The 17,198-nt window shown below is 51.7% G+C and overlaps 1 protein-coding gene across 1 annotated transcript; it reads right to left on the reverse strand.

The window, feature by feature from the left end:
* Positions 1–337: 337 nt before the first annotated feature.
* Positions 338–16,803, reverse strand: Emx1 (empty spiracles homeobox 1). The gene is made up of 3 exons (XM_032906202.1): positions 15,913–16,803; positions 10,403–10,587; positions 338–900 (listed from the first exon to the last, which is right to left on the reverse strand). The coding sequence occupies exons 1-3, from the start codon at positions 16,430–16,432 to the stop codon at positions 733–735; spliced, it is 873 nt and encodes a 290-aa protein (XP_032762093.1). The 5' UTR covers positions 16,433–16,803; the 3' UTR covers positions 338–732.
* Positions 16,804–17,198: the final 395 nt, after the last annotated feature.

Below are 17,198 nucleotides of genomic sequence, written 5' to 3' on the forward strand. Positions count from 1 at the left end.
GGGCACCAGGTGTGGTAGCTCATACTTACAATCCAGCACCTAGGAGGCTGAGGCAGGAGGATTGCTGTGACTTGGAAGCCAGTTTGGGTAACAGAGTAAGACCTTGTGTCTGAAAAAGAAACCAGGACAAGGGGCTGCTTCAGGTTCTTCAGGACAGGTGCACATCTGTGTGGGGGCTGGGCTTGGGCCCTCCTTAACCCACCCCCTGGTCTCCTTCCCTCTGGATGCTCCTCAGCTGGAGTCTGCAGTCCCTGAGCGCCCTTGCTGACCAGCTCCTACCACACTGAGAACCAACACCCTGCAGCCCGGGTTCTACAGTTGAAGATGGATAGCTGTGTCGTTAAGAGAGAGATTTTTTTATTATTATTATTTCCCATAGGGAAGGGGGACATGAGAGGATCACTAAGAACTACAGCAGGACCTGGAAAATAAATTAAAAGAGACATGTCTCAGAACAAAGACAGAGACACGGAGAGCAGCTGGGGGGCCGCAGGGATGGGCGGTCCACCCAAGCAGCAGGCTCTCCACCAGAAGGCTGAGCAGTCCCAGGCCTCAGCCAGCCCATTTTCTTGTCCCTCTGACGGTGATGGCCCCAGGCTCCAAGCCCTGTGGGGCCGTGACTCGAGGCCTCCCTGCAGCCTGGCTAAGGAGTGGCCAGAGTCCAGCGTGGGCCCCTGGAGCCCCGGCCAGCAGCAAGCAATGCTCTGCCCTTGTGGGCTCTCGACTGTTCCCCTAGTCATTAGAGGTGACATCAATGTCCTCCCCGTTGGCCTGCTTCGTGGCGATGCGCCACCGGTTGATATGGTGGGAACCCTTCTTCTTCTGCTCAGACTCGGGCCCTTCCTCCTCCAGCTTCTGCCGTTTGTATTTTGTCCTCCGATTCTGGAACCACACCTTCACCTGGGCCGGGAGGGAGGGAGGAACATAGGTAAGAAAGCATCCAAGATGGCCTCCACACTACAGCTGAGCTGGAAGTCAGATGGGGAACTGAGGCCAGGCAGGCAGGGTTCTCTTCCAGGCATCTGCCACCCGACAGGTCTGGAGGCCTGCTCTTCAGATGCAAGCGAGGAGGGGGCCGGGGAACAGACTGAGCTAGACAGACATAAGGGCAGTTTCCCCAAACAAAGGGGGCAGGTATGGCTGCTCAGCCTCCTGGACCCGGCCGAGGAGAGCATAACAGGCCAGGGCTCTGCCTGGGTCCAGAGAAGATGTAGCCATCCCCAGAGGGCCCAAAGCATACTCCTCACCGCCACATGAGACATCATGGCTTCATAACCCAGAGGAGGCATCTACACCAAGCACATGGCCTATGACAGCCAAAGTACATCTAAGATCCCAGAGCCATTAATGGATCCTGTAAACTCCCATGCTGTCTGTACTGTGTGAAAGTGCCCTACCCACTTCAGTAGTGGAATGGAGCAGGCCAGAGCTGTGTGGTAGGGAACCCCAGTCCCTCAGGCGGCAGCTCCTCAGGGCAGTCTAAAATCCACCCCTGATCATTTGACCTTGGACGGACAAGTATAGGGAGAGTTCTGTCTGAGGTCTTATCCCACACACAGGGTCAGCTCTGCACCTCTTGTCCCAACAGCACTGACCCCCGTGGTCCATCTAGATGTCACAGGTCACACAAGAAACAGAAGAAAACCGGAGGACAGAAACAAGCGCTGATTTGAATGTAGGGAGTGCCTACTTCTGTGCCCGGGAGCCTCGCCTTGTGTGAGGCTTTCACAAGGGGGACAGCATCCTTCGTTGGCAACAACAGGCCTGTGGTTCTAGGCATCTCTAGGAAGCACCATTTAGTTCTATCTCTACGGTCCTTCCTTCCTTCTCTCCCAGCATTACTGGGTGTCCACAACACAGCCCTTACATCCTCCTATGGGTGGCTCCCCACGCTCCCTCAGTACTCCATGCTGCTTTGATTGTAACTCTTCACTCAGCCTTGTGGGCCAGCCAGGCCCAAGTCCTCCTTGATGCTGGCAGGACTCACATCCCTCATCCATAAGTGAGATGCTTTTGGGACCCTTTGTTGTTCCAAGCTGCCTCCTGGACTCCTGTGGGTAAGGGGTAGGGGATGTGGGGTAATGGAGTTGCATGCAAGCCCTGGTGTTTTCCTGGGAATATCAGCACAGCTTAAAGCAAGCAGGGGCTGTGGCTGCGGCTGTGCAGACAGCACTGGTAAGCTGTTTGTGAACAGTGATGGTGAACATTCCGATTCTGGCAACTGCAGTGACTGCCGGAGGGGGATGTGGAACTCATGGCAGGGCTGAAGGCAGCCCTTGCAGACAAGCACGCACAGCAGCAAAGTGGAGACTGGGCCTGGTACCCTGGCTGTAGGATGGCTTCATGCTGGGGATGTGCCAACCTCATATACCCTTCCTTCCCATCATAGAGGCCCTTGAAGGTTCTCCTCACAATCCCTGCTCACAGAGGCCTCCACCGAGCCATCTGTCCTGCCACCAGGTTGGAGGTGGGAACGTTGGTGCTCAGTGTTCCAAATGTCACTAGCTCAAGACAAGAGAGCCGGTCCAGGGAACATCCCTGCACCCAGCTTTGGTGAATGAAGTCGGACAAGGGACGCCTTCCTTCCTCTTGAAGGCAGGGTTCAGGCTTTATAGACTGTGTGCCTCTTCTCAAGTAGACAGGAAAGGGTATTGGCTGCTCTGAGCTCAGGACTTCTGGATTCTATGCCCACCTAAGCCCTGGTGTTCTCGGCACACCCTTGGCAGTCAGCCCAGTTCCTGCCCTCTATCCCAGAGCACACTGTGAGTGTGTCAGCCAGTGGGTGGACAAGCTTGCCCTGCCTTTTGTGAATGACTCAGAGCTGTGTACAGGACAGCATATCCGAGTCCAAGTGGGCTGGATGCAAGTGGTTTCAAGGGGGCAGTAGAGAGCACCCAGAGACAGTCACTTTCTGCACCCCATCCTCAGGGCTCGTGGAGACTGATGATAACAGTGGCCTGTAAGGGACAGACCCAGCATGCTACTCTTGCCGGTCAACTCTCTCCCAAAGAAGGAAACTACCAATGGCAGAGTAGAGCCCAGGGATAGGGCAGCATCCTGGTACACCACTCAAAAGAGAATCCCAACTATTTGTTTCCGTAAGAGAACTAAAGTCAGTCGGGGCGGAACTGCAGTTCAATTGGTAGAGCACTTGCTTAGCACGCGCCAAGCCTTGTGGTCTAGCCTCGACACCACACAAAGGAGAAGAGATAGTACAAGTCTATAGTCCCAGCACTGGGAAGGAAGCGGGTAGAAGGATCAGAAGCTTAAGGTCATCCTCAGGTATATAGTGACTTCAAGGCCAGCCTTGGTTACATGAGACCCTATTTCAAAAATAACAGCACTGGGGACAAGACAGACACCCCCACCCCCTGGAATAGCCCTCTTCATAGGCAGCCTGGAAGTCTTCTGCAGAGCAGCTCTGGGCTGGGTATCCAGACACTGCTTATAATCCTATAATAGCAGGGGCAGTTGTGACGTCATAATAGTACAGAAGCCAGGATGAGCAGTGTTGGTACAGTGCAGTCATGGCCATGGCTGAGACAGAAGGGAATGGACCTAAACACCTAAACCTTTTCTTTGTTCCCTAATTTGTACTCTCCCATCCCAATGCCAATGTATAATCACCTCTCTCAGCCCCCAAACCATGCCAGAAATGGTGGCTGCAGGCTCCACCACCCAGCTTGACCCTTATGGTTTGGGGGAGAAGTTCCTGTGATCACCTGGATCCCCATTTTACTGAGTATCTCCCAATTTCTTAGTGAAGTCTTCTGGGACTCCCCATTTTGCCCGCAGTTAGGTAACCTGGAACTCTTAATGGCCTTTGAAAGCCTGCTTGGGTATATCTGGATTCCAGGGAAGCTAAGCAGTGTCCTCTCTGGCTTTGGAGTTGAGTCCCGAGGCCCAGAAGACCTGTCCAGGTATGGCCATCCAGTTGTACAGAGGTGGAGTAACCCAACACTGTGGTGCCAGGGACAGGTCTGGAAAATGGGAGGAATCGGCAGAAGAGGTACTGGAAGGGATCAGAAACAAGGCTGGGAGAGAGCTCAGTGCTAAAATTCGGTCTTTTAGTGGATGTGCTTTTGCAAGGGGGGTTTCATTTGTTTGGTTTGGTTTGTTTTTTTTGGGGGGGGTTGCTATTTTGATTTGGTTTTGTTTTGGGTTTTCTGAGACAGGGTCTCACTATGTCTCACTATGTAGCTCTGCTTGGCCTGGAACTCCCTAAGTAGACCAGGCTGTCCTGAGCATCAATTCTTCTGCACTGCTTGGTTTGGGAGAAACCGAACCATCTTGGCTAGCTTTAACTGCCAACTTAACACACAATAGAATTTTCCGAGATGATAATCTCAGTCGAGGACTTGCCTAAATCGGATTGGCCTGTGGCCATATCATAGAAAACTCTCTGGATTTTTGATTAATGTGGGGAGGCCCACCCACTGTGGGCGCGGCTGTTCCCTGGGCAGGGGGTCCTGAAGTATGTAAGGAAGCTAGGGGAGCACAATCCTGCTTGCCCTCCAGAGAGCAGCATCCTTCACGGTTCCTGATGCACTTCTTTGGCTGTGAAGTGGGTTGCTTGGTTAAAGGCTACCTTGTGTGGAATAGCTAGGCGGCCTACTACCTGCAATACTTGCTTTGACTTCTTGTCTTGGCTTCCCTCGGTGACGGACTCTAACCTCAAATTGTAACCAAATAAACTCTTTCCTCCCTTGAGTTGTTTTTCTGTCAGGATATTTTAGTCGCAGCAACAGAAATAAAACTAGACTAGTTAGATTTGTACACAGGAATTTGAAGCCAGAAAGAGAGCACAAGGAAGCAAGAGAGAGTGTGTTAACCTCTTGCTGGAGGAAGCTGGAGAGACACCCTTTGTAGACAGGGGGATGTGGTGGGGGTGGGGGTGGTTCACCTTGAGTCAGGCAGGATGAAGAGCAAGAAATGGTTCTGAATGGGCCAACACAGCACTTCCCCAGAGGACCAATCACTACACGCTATGGTGGAAACACACATGGGTGAATTCTTGAGTGGATAGACAGTTTACAAATAAGTGGGAAACAGCTCCTCTTAGTATTTTGGAGACCACCATTAACTTTTGAGTCATCTGCTGCTCTGAACCAAAGAGGGGTCATTCCACCTCGCTCACCTCGCCTCCAATCTCAGGCTCTCAGCCCCAGGTGCCTGTATACTTCCCCGCACCCTGTCCCAGCTTTCAGAAGTCCAAACATCCCTGTCAAGATCTTGCGACTCTGACATGGGAAGTTCCTCCTTATGTTCTACCGCTCTCTCTTCTGCTTTAATTTAAGCATGTCTTCTTAGTCTGTCGGCCTCAGACACAAAGTCCTTAGAATAGACGGCAGCTTGGAGACATCAATCACGCCACCGCCACCGTTCAGCCTGCTCTCTTCCCTGCCCTCTCTTGGGGGATCCATTTCCTATCAATTGATCATGTCAGACTTCCTGCTCTCAGTCAGATCAACCCTCATCCCCCCAAACTGGGGTCACCCCAACTCCTCCTGCTCCCTCCACCCACCCTAGGTCCTCTCCCTCACTGTACTAAACTCATCTGCCTCTCAGGCCTGAGTCCCAGCATCTCAGAGTCTTGCTTAGCCCCTCCTCAGTCCACCACATGGGACTTCCAGGCTATAGGAATATGGAAACACTGGAGTCAGGACTTAGAAGAAGGGGTGTGTCATCCCAGAGCCACAGTGAGTTACTGTCAAACTTTTCCCTAAAACCCAAGCCACTTGGATATCTTCTGCTCACCCATCCCTCCAAAGGCATTCCATGGCAGGAAGCTCCCACCCTGGATGTCGGTGAAGAAAACCCATAGGTAGGTAAAGACCTCCCTCTCTCCCTGCTCTCAAGCCTCAAAATGGAGTCTGGTCTTGACACCTCCATCTCCATTTTAATTTGCCCTCATCTAATACTTGTGTGTGCCCCTCCCCATAATCCTACACATTCTTCCAAACCTTCCAGCCCAGAAGCCTGCTGGGGACCTCCCACCTATCAGGTCTCTGATCTCCCTCATCCTGAGCTGTGGCTTCAAGAGGACCCAGTTACTCACCCTATCCTTGTCCTGCACGAATGTAGGACCGTATACTTTAATTTAACGCACTAATCAACAACCAAGAGCGTTTTCTGTCCCTGTCCTGCAGGTATGTATAGACTTATCTATATCTGCAGCAGCTTCCGCCATTGTGTGAAGGCTCTCCAAGGCCCAAGACCACATTTCCTGCTTTTCTCACAGCTCAGCAAAAGTAAAAGGCAGACAAGGTCTAGAGACACTGATGATCTATTTGATTCTAGGGGCTACTGGAACATGTAATTAGCCAAGAACAGCACTCACCCCCATGTGGCCTATGACTGCCCACTGGCATCTGATGGGTACCCCAGGTATTGCCTGGCCTCTTGGTGTCCATGGAAACCAGCCTGCATGTATCTCATATGGTGGGAACACACCCTCACGGTGATCGAGGTGCTGTTCTGGCCTAGGTCTAGATCTGCCAAGCAGCCACGTGAATGCAAGCTTGGATGAGTGCCTTCTTGGTCCCATCCCATTCAACACCACAGTCGTAAGAAGCAAATGATTACAATCAGAAGGGAGAACTGGCTGTGGCCCAGGACCCATCCTTCCACCTCTTGGGCCGAACACCTCCCCAGCCATCCCAGCACGAACACCACTCCTAGCTAAGCCACACAGCTCAGTACCAGGTAGCTCAGGCTACCCAACACCTGAAGCTGGAGCTCTACCAGCACAGAGCCCTCCTCTGAGACTTATCTATAGCCTGTCTTTGTGCCATCAAACCCAACAGTCAGCCATGACAGCAGGACCGAAGGGGCAAGACAGTGAAGGAGCAGCCAAGGAAGGGGGCAAAGAAATAATTCATAAAGCTGCTGAGTGTGTGAGATCAAAACAAATGTATCTGACCGCTCAGGGTTGCTTGAGACAGGTCTCAATCTGTCTACAGATTGACACAAAGCAGGCCAGCTTCAGTATAGAGTTTCAGTGACATCTGCTTCTACCTCCCAAGTGCTGGGATTATAGGTGTATGCCAGTCTGCCTGACTGAAAAATTTTCTTACTTTTATTTTATGTGTATGAATGTTTTACCTATATATGTGTATGTACCGCAAGCATGCAGTTCCAATAGAAGCCAGAAGAGGGCGTTGCATCCATTGGAATTGGAGTGACTGTGAACTGCCCTTCGAGTCCTGGGAATTGAATCCCAGTCTTCCGGAAGCACAGCCAGTACTCATAACCAGGGAGACATCTCTGCAGCCCTATGCCTGGCTTTCATTCAGTACGTATTTACCGAATATCTGCTCCATGCCAGGCACTGTGCTGGATCCCATGAGAAAAAAATTTGACCTCTGCCTCCCACAACCAAGATGCTCAGACCTGCGGTTCATCTTAATTCCCCAGTGAGCTGCGGGAAATGTTTCTTCCTTGGACTGCATCTTGGATATCCTAAGAGCATCTCCTGGGTATCCCTGTGTTTTAAGATCTCCTTGAGAGTGGCTGCAGCTGATCTACAGATGACATATGGACATGACAGATAATTAAGTCACAACAGCAAAATGTGATGCGTATTAGGAAAGGCAAGGGGACATTGTGAGTTCTGGGAGAGTGGAGGGGACACACACACACACACACACACTACAGAAAAGTCAGAAGTAGAATGTAGGTAGTGAGCCTCACAAATTCAGGGCTGGAGACGACCCTAGCATTTATTTCTTCCAATCACAACAATGTGACAATGGAAGCCTGGGAGGAGCCAGAGCCAGAGCTGAGCTGGCAAGATAACCGTCAGTAGGTAGGAAGATGTCATTAGTTGCCAACAGCTCTCTAGAGATGGATGGTGGACAGAAGACAAAATGGATGAGACAATCAACAGATGGGTACATGGAGGTTATTGTTAAGAAGAAAAGCATGTATTTTGGAGAAAACATAAATTTCCCAATTTAGGGACATGGCTAGAGAGCACAGACAGATACAAGTTGCTAGATAAAAGACAGTTACATGTAAAGGGCAGAGCACAGAGACCTGGCTGACAAATGTAGGTATCATGTTAGAAACGCAAAGCAGGGAGCTGACTGGAGCACCACATGCTTGATGAATAGCAGATAACTGAAAGTGACCGTTAAGCTTGAACGGCAAACACTGAGGGGTGCATGGTGAGCTAATTCTCCAGTGTAAGTCCAAAGAAGTTACAAGGACAACAGAAGGGAACCAGGGATGATACTGAATGTAGCAGGAAGAATGTCGGCCTAGGGGAAACCTAGGCGGGGTCTTTATTATGCTATTTGATGTATTACTTTAAACAAAGAGAACAGACCTGAGAGGGAATGGGAATGGCTGTTACTTGGGCTACCTCTAACCCTCAAACGTATTCTCTGGATGAAGAAACAACTGAGAGAGGTCAAGCAACTTGCCCATTGTGCACAGCAGGCAGAAGTTCCATCTGCCTGACTTGGGCACTCTGCTTAGCTCACCTCTCCGCCTCAGGGTCTTTATCTGGAAAGGCAGAGCTACAAGGAAGTTCTCAGTTCCTTCAGATATTCTTTGATGGGAGGGGGAGAACACCATTCCCCTGGGAGCAGGATTAACCAAGAGTCCTGAAGGTTAGCAGAACAGACACATTGTATTCTTCTCTTTGGTTCTGTTCTAAAAGCATGACAGAAATGTCTGATGATAGAAATAAAAGCAATAAACAGCCTATCAACTATGAACTGGCATTAGGAGAAGCTAAAATTGACAGGAAGCTAGATTCAGTTTGAAAGAAAAATTAATTAAACATGTTCTCACTGTGCTGAAAAATGGAAAGTTTAAAAACAATGACAAGATTTCAACAAGTGCTAATCTGTGGGTGGTAGGATTATAAACTGTTTTGTTTTCTTACATTCCTGCAATTAACATTTAATAAATATTACTTTTTTACATGAAGCTAATTATAAACACCATTCTTAAGTTAACACCTTGTTTTAAACAATAATCGTAAAGCACTGTTTGCCAGGAGGGAAAAGAGGTGTTATTAACTTAATTTTTTAAACATTGCTTTCTTTAAAATGGTTTTTAAAACTAACTCTGTTGCTCTGTAAGATTTGTTCAGTGAGAGCTGTCAACTAGCAGCTCTAAAACCCCTTCAGGCCTGTGGTGGCCTGGAAGGAGGCCCTGACTCAACTGTTTTATGGGGTACCAGACACTGTATCCAAAATACCAGGACCAGTGGGATCAGTTTAGGGAACTGGGGTGCAGCAAGGGGTTGTCTACCAGACTAGCGCTCCCTGTTACACCAGCATTTAGTGGGAGAGCACAGGCAGACCCCTACCTGCAGAGGGGTGGTAGGGAACTGGATAGCGGGGCAGGGTAGGAGCAAAGAGCAGCTGAAGGTTCAGCACCAGCAGAGACAGAGGTCAGCTTCGGAGAGCTGGCAGGGCCTGTAAACCTAAATTAGAAAGACATCCAATACAGCAGCCAGGCTGAGAGTCCCTCAGCTGCTTCGGTCCTCCTTCACAGGAACAGACCAAATGTTTAGTGGCACTTTCACACGGTGTTCAGGTATGGCAAGGTGCTTACAAAAAAACCCTCATGTTTGCCTCTTTACTGATCCCTAGACATCTTTTTTTTTTTCCTTTAAATAATCAAGTACTAAACCCTACATGGGAATTAAAATGTCACCCTTTCAAAACTCCCCCAACACCAGTGGAGTTCGTTCTCTCAACACTCCACAGGCCCTGCCCTGCGTGCATAGTCCTTAGACACTCTTGGTTGGAGGCTTATCGCGGAAAGGTGAACCACGACGAACGAGCCACAGTTTCTCAGAGCCCTAGCAAATGTCTAGTGCCTGCATCCAGTTAGAAGCTGGTCTCTTGTTGGCTTATTTTTTTGTTGCAAAGCTGACACTGGCTTTCTTTGCCCAGACACTGCAGGTACTTGAGGTCAGAAGAGGTCTCCCCGGTTTTGCCAGGGCCAAGAAGACCCGGACCACTCCCACAGACTTGTGGGTACTGTGTCATCTAGACTGGAGAGGGGTTAGGGATGTTTGCCGCCTGGGCGCACCACGGACCAAATTCTGCCTACTATGCTTCTGGTGGGATCCTTAGCGCTGATTATAAGCTCAGAGAAACTGGGCGATTTGACTTATATATGCTATCCAAAACGCAGGAGACAGAGACTGGAGGATTGTTCAAGGCCAGCCTGGGCTACACAGTGAAACCAAAACCATGTCTCATTACAAAACAAGACTCTTGAAACTTAGCAGGGCAAAGCCAGAGAAAGGGTAGGGTTTCCAGGGAGCGACCTAGATGCCGCAGGTGGCTTTTGGAACCGAGGGGTAGAGACACCTGCACCTAACCGCCCACCTCCAGCACCCCGAGGTTGTGGCAGGAGAAGGCAGGAGAATGCTCACCTGCGTCTCGGAGAGGCTGAGGCTGCCTGCCAGCTGCTTCCGCTCGGCACCCACCACGTAGTGATTCTTCTCAAAGGCTCGCTCCAGCCGCAGCAGCTGCGAGGGCGAGAAGGCCGTGCGAATCCGCTTGGGCTTGCGCGCGAAGGGCCCGTGCAAAAGCAGCCCGTCCTGGGGAACTTCGCTTGCTGCAGCCCAGAGGCACAGCAGCACACGCAGGTACAGATAGAGAGAAGGGGCGCGGTGAGTAGCCGGCCTCTGTCTCGGGGGCGCCCTGCCACCTCTGTAATCCTGACACTTCCTCTGCTTCTCCCTTTTCCCTCGCCGCTGCCCTGAAACCACACTTCAGAGCTACCCTCAGGGAACGACTAGCAGAATCCACTCGAGCCAAGACGCGAGCCCAGGCCTGATGAGGGCCCAACAGGCTCAAATCCAACGTTGCCAGGGGCAGCAGAAAGGCCAAGGGATGGCAGAAGTCCCTTAGGTCTTTTCCTGCGCCCTTACAATGCTACCTCCACCCAGCCCCCAAAGATTGATTAGCTTTTAAATTATTTTGTTAAAAATTGTAAGTCCCCTTTCCAGACTAGCTATAAAGAGGACAGGGCTGGGGCTCAGAAAGGTGATGTGTGAAGAGTAAGGCTGACAGGACCAGAAGTCCTCCAAGGATTCTAACTCCTGCTTAAAGTACTCCTGCAGCTAAGTGCTCAGGTTACTACGACCCTGCTGAAAAATCCTGCTGTGGGCCTAGGCTCCTCCACACAGAGGCGAAAGCAGGCCAGGTCCACCAAGAAGGCAGGCAGACCCTGGAGTTCTCAAATCTACTTCTCTCTGCCACTTCCTTCTCTTGTCAGGCCTTAAACACGGTGAAGGCAGGCCCACTGTGAAGGAGGGCTGGAAGAGTGGAAGCCATTCCCATGGGAAAGTCTCCTTCTTTCTCTCTGAGTAGTTCTGAGTTGAAAGAACATGGAAGTAATATATATATATATATATATATATATATATCCCATATATACATACAGATATATTCGTTTCCCTATGGGTGTGTGTAAATATACCCTCTAGCATCCCTTTTGTCTTTTCTGCCCATTACTGTATAAGATTTCAGAGAGTGGCTGTCCCTTGGCAAAGCTCCCACACTCCACTCCTACACTCAAGAGGACTGAATAAGACCGGGGTGGTGGTCAGGAAGTATAAAAGTCAGAGCCGGCTTCTATCCACAGCTCTGGCTTGGCAAGGCCCCCACTGGGCCCTCACACAGTTGCACATTCTCAAGGACTGAAAAAAGGCCTGAGACTATCCCACAGGGGTCCTCACACACAGGCCCGTATCAGTTACACTGACCCAACAATGCAGAGCCCTAGATGGGATGTTTTGACACAGAGAGCTGCTGGGATTGACTGATCCAATTAATTTCCTCAGAGATGGCTACTGACTGGGTTGACTCAAGTGGACCCTACTGCTTTATTCTGAAGACAGTAGTCTGGACAATTCAGATGAGATCTCCCATTTCTAGAAAGAGCTATGTAAGTGAAAGTCACCTCATGAGGTGCCCTTGTTAAACTTCAGCCAGTAGACTGACTGTATCCCTCTACTGGTCCCACCTGCCTCTGGGTTGGACTGTCTTTGGGCTTTGGAAGTCTATGCCAGTCAACTGGGTTGCTGGAATATTCTTTGGGATATAGTTGTCTGGGATTGACCTCCCATCACCTACACGTTTTAAGTGATTGGGTCTGCATTACTATACAACAGGACAAGGGGGTGTCACTGAGGAGTAAAGGAAGGAGTCTCCCCCTAAAGTTGGTGCCAAGAGCAGACCAGGATCTATCAGCCTGTTTGAAGAAGGGAGATAGTAGAGGAACCGTCAGGAAAGGTGGTCTGCCAGAAAGAGTAAGAGGGGAAAATAAACAGTGAATAAGAAGACTCAAAGCCTTGGGTGAGGACCAGCTGGAAGTCCAGGGGAGGTGAGAAAAATGGAGGAGAAGCCTTTATTGAATAAATTGCTTTGAAAGCCCACATTGTTCAGAGTCCAGGTAAAACCCCAACGGGGGGTTTCCTCTGGACAGATAAGCCAGAGAAGAGGTTGTGGGGAAGAGGAATGTCTATCTCAGCATTCTGTCTGGCCTAACCTATACAGCAGTGAGGTCGCAGTGTGGAGGGCCGCGCAGGACTGAGGAAGTGGGATGCAGAGGTGTGCGGGGAAGTGTGGAGCAGAGAAGGCAAGTCTGGGCTCTGTGGCAGTGTTCTGTAACCGCTCAGTGAGGTGCTGGGGAGTGTGTCAGTCACCTGTACCGTGGGGGAAAGCCCTCCCTGTCTGTTTAAACCCCACAGGATGAGGAGAGCCTGAACTAGCTCTATCCTGACCCAAAGTGTCTTTGCCTCCACCCTCCAATCTTGCTTGGTTCCGGGGAAACGGAAGGGATGTCCTGCTGCAGTGGTTCGCATGTGCCCAGTATGTGTTCATATGCATGCAGTGAATCACAGGGTCTTCTTGACTCAAGTACGAAAGAAGCCTTAGGCTACAAAATCATCCAAAATACTGATAAATTAAATACCAAAGCCTTTTTCCAGTGAGAAAGATGACGTTTAGCACAGAACCAAACATCCGACGATATTAATCAATGGGTACAGTTTCCCTAAGGACAGGGATGTCGTGGTGTCTTGTATTGGACGCCTCTCTTTTTGACCCATGGGAAAGGGTCCACCTCTCCCTACCACCTCCAGAGGAGCCTACACAGTTCCTGACTGAGCCACAGGGTAGACCAAGCTTGAGGTTGGGGTGTAGCCTGTTTGGACGAAGTAATTCCAGGCTGTGAGAAAAGGTGTCAGTTTCAGACACCCGTAAGAAAGGAACACGAACCCATCTTTCCCTGGAATTAGGAGTTAAGGTGTGAAAAATCCCCCAATCTTTTTCTCCAGGCCGCTGCAAAGCGATGGCTGGGAGCTAGCAGTGGAGATAGTAGGAACCAGGAAGGGGAAAGTGGGAGCAAGAATCCGAAGCGCCCTGGACTGGAGCTGTAGTCCTAAATGGAGAGGCCGCCTTAGCTACAAACTTGGAGGAATGGCCTGGAGCTAGAACCTGAAGCGGTCGACAGTAAAGCGGAGATTGCTCTTCCCTCCTCCTCCTGCCTGAACAAAGGCGTCCTTTGATGCTAGTGCCCACAACCGCAGCAGGGTTAGCCGGGCTGAGTCTCCCTTAGTCCCCTTCAAACGTAGCTTTCCAATTTAGAAAGTTCTTGATCCCTGGGAAAGATCTCCGAAACGACGCCAACCTCGCTTAATCTTCGCAGGTTCTTCCCGTTTGGCCCCCAGTTCGGAGGTCCCGACCGTGCACCCCGGCTTTTCCTCTTTGCTTAGGGGAGAAGCGGCTTCTAGGCGCCACCGGCTCGCGGTGCCCGAGAGCGCCGCGCACAGAAGGCGTACGCGGGTTCCGTTTCGTTCTTGTAGGGTTTCGTTTCTTGTATCAAAACGGGACTGAAGTGAGCATCGCGGAGACCCGGTTCTCCAGAAAACACGGCGCCGGAGGGCCTGGGACGGCTGGGTTCTTAGCCCCGAGACCGGGTGGGATCTGGAAGAGGCGGCGTCGCCGGGATGTGGGCTGCAAGACCGCGGCACTTCGGAGTTGGAAAGGGTTGATCAGCACCCATTGGACTTCCGAGTTCGCAAGCGCGGTCACACTCGGATCCTTCTCCGCGTCGAGACGCGGTTCTGGAGAGAAAAAGCCCACGGTTTGTGTAACTCCACAATGTATCCGCTGGGACCGATGGCTCAGAGAGCAGCGGAAATTTCCTGGAGGGTTTTGCGAAGAAGTATTGACCTCGCCTGCCGGGGATGTTCCGAGCCTGAGAGCTGATCTCTCTCAAAAGGCACCTCCAGCATCGGGCGAGCGGGATCAGCGTGCCGGGCACCAGAGGTGTGAAAGGTGGAGAGAAAAATGTGAGATTCCGGACTAAGGGCCGGAAAAGCCCCATCCAGAAAGCATCTTGAGTATGCTGAGACACTGGACTACGCTAGGAGCCCTTAGCATCCTGTGTTCCAGGGTCCTGGATCCTTCACCAACCCAGGTCCCTTTTGCGGTGGGCTCACATCCTGGAAGAATGGAAACTCCTCCAGTGGGCCCAAAGCTGAAGATAGAGCCCCCCACCCGGGGGGGGGGTAGTTAGCTAAATTTGAATAAAATCTCATTTTAGTAGTAAGCATTGATGTTAAGGAAATGTTACCTAAGGCAGCTAATATCTTAGGCTTTTCCGCTCCCGAATTTTTTTTTTTTTTGAGGAGAAAACTATGCCCATAAAAATACGCGCCGAAGTAATTAAACTATTGAATCCACGGGAATTTCTCGGTTAGTATATAGTGACTAGGTAAGACTTGGCTCATTGTCAAATCGGGGTCCTCTCCGAATAGCTTTCTCCAAGTCAGTTAAGCGATTATAGCTAAAGAGTCGAGAAAAAATTTTCTTTTATCGTATAAATAATTGTATCACATATCAGATTCACTTTGGCCGTGTAGTTCTGGCTTAATGTCAGTGTAGCTCCTGGAGCCGAAAAGCCAACCTGGTCTTATTTTTGCTGCTGTTTTACGAAACGCTTGATTTACCTGTATGTAAAGTCTATATCAAAGTGGGAACCAAACAATTGCTATAGGAATCAAGGCCAACCTTTTTCTTTTTCTATTTTTTTTTTAATGAAAGAAAACTTCAGATCCAAAGAAGAAAATTATCTGCAATGAACACAACTCTCTTTTCTTTAGGAAAGTCAGATAACTGGGGTGTGTGTGTGTGAGTGTGTGTGTGTGTGTGTGTGTGTGTGTGTGTGTGTAAGGCTTTTGGAGGGGTCTTAATTAGCAAACCAGATGCGGTTGCAGTCGGGGTGGGGTAAGACTAGATATGACCTTAAAAGCCCTCCTCCGCCAACACCCACTCAAAAGCACGGTCCTGAGCTCTAGCAACCGGGTGGGCTCCTGGAGGAGGTCAGTGATGAAGAAAGCCAGTTTGCTTTTCGCAAGCCTTTTCCACTTTGGGGCGGAGAGGGCACATGTGACTGGGAAAACTCTGGCCAAGGTTGCTGAGAAATGTCCCAAGAAATCTGAGTGAGCACAGCACGCTGCCCTGCTTCCCACAGATCCAGGGAGTGCAGGTGGACTTTCCCCTGCCCCGACGCGCCAAGAGTTGCGGTGACCAAGAGAGCGAAGTATGGTCACAGCTCAAAGCTCTGGCACCAGAAGGACGGAGGGCCAACATTTTCAGGAATGGGACTGGTTTAGTCGTAAAGATTAAGGCTGGCCACAGGAGGGTCTGAAAAAGCTCCTAGGATGCTCTTAGTCTTCTGTCCCAACCGGCGTGGCGGTCCCAACCTCACTTCTTGGGTGAGAGACCAACACAGCGGACCGCAGGCTAATCGCCCGCTCACAGTCAAGGCTGATCCCTAAGCCTTGTCCCCCACAACTTCTGAACAGCCCCGCCGCCGCACTGAACCTCCCCCACATCCCCGGGTCACAAACACAGCGAGGACACTCACCCTGGAAGCGGTGACCAAAGAAGCGATTCCGAAGCACCCAGGGGTAGAAGTGAAGAGGGTCCCGATGCTGGGCGCTGAAGAAAGAGTGAGGGGGTTGCAACGAGGAGGAGCCCAGCTGGTGTGCCGGGTGCACCGTCAGAGCCGGGTGGTTCATGGCCTCTGGGAACACCAGCTCCGGCCCTCCGTAGAGCGAGCGGCTGGCGCCCGCAGCTGCAGCGGCAGGGAAGCCACTCACGAAGGCCGTCTCGGCTGCACTGGGGTGAGGGTAGTTGAGCGCCGTGGGCCTGAGCGGTTCTTCTGAGGCGGCCACAGCCAGGGGATGGGAGCCCGCGCCCCCGCTGCCAGGACTCCCGCTGGTGCCACCATCCTTGGCTACCAAGGACTCTATGGTGAAACCCCGCTTAGTCGCGGGCTGGAACATGGTCGCTGCCGCCGAAGAGGAGTGAGGTAGTGGGGCTCTGGGGAACGCTCGGTGCCCCGGCGCTGCCGCCGTGCGGGGTGTGCACCAAGCCTGGCACATGCACTCACGCCCGCACCCTTCACCTCCCCCGCCCGCCCACCCGCCCGCGCTGGGCCCTTGCGGACCAGCCAGGAGCGGGGCGGCGAGGGGCGTGCGAGAGCCCTAACACCGTGTTGGGCCACTGCGCACCGCCTGGAGCGTGGTCCCCGCGGCCCAGCAGGCAGCTCCCTGCAAACGCCCGGGCGCGGGCTGCCTCTGCTACGGAGAACGGCTTCTGCGGTCCTCCTGCCTCTCTCCCTTACTAGTCAAGCTGTGACAGACCACCGCCCGAGATCCTCCTAGCTCTGCTGGGCCAAGCCTGGGCTGCAGCTCAGCGAGGAGAGAGTTAGCGGGCACCTGCCCCGCGCTCCCCCATTGGCCACCGCTCACCTGCCCCAAGGTGGGGGGCGGGGCGGGGCGGGGCGATGGATGGCGGGTGGGGGAAATACAGTCCCCAGTCGGAGGCAAAAACCGGACTGGAGGATTGGTGCTTGATCTAGTGTCCTCCTCCCCTCCACTCGGAATCTTGATTCTCTGACTTGGCCCTTTAGCCTCCGCCACAGGCTGCTCTGAGGGGGACATCTACAAAGCCTGGGCTTGAGAAAAAATACCAAACCCTGTTCTAGCGCGTACCGTACTTGAGACCCCTCTCTTCGTCCTGGGATGTCGTTTCAGTTCGTAGAGAACTGGGGTACAAGCTTAGGATTGGTGTTTGGGGTCTAGCCTAGATTGTCCAGAGAACCTAGTCCACGTTCGCCTAACCTAAGGGCGAGGGAGACCCCTTACC

This window comes from Rattus rattus, chromosome 6 (genome assembly GCF_011064425.1).
Source record: "Rattus rattus isolate New Zealand chromosome 6, Rrattus_CSIRO_v1, whole genome shotgun sequence".
NCBI classification, from domain to species: domain Eukaryota; kingdom Metazoa; phylum Chordata; class Mammalia; order Rodentia; family Muridae; genus Rattus; species Rattus rattus.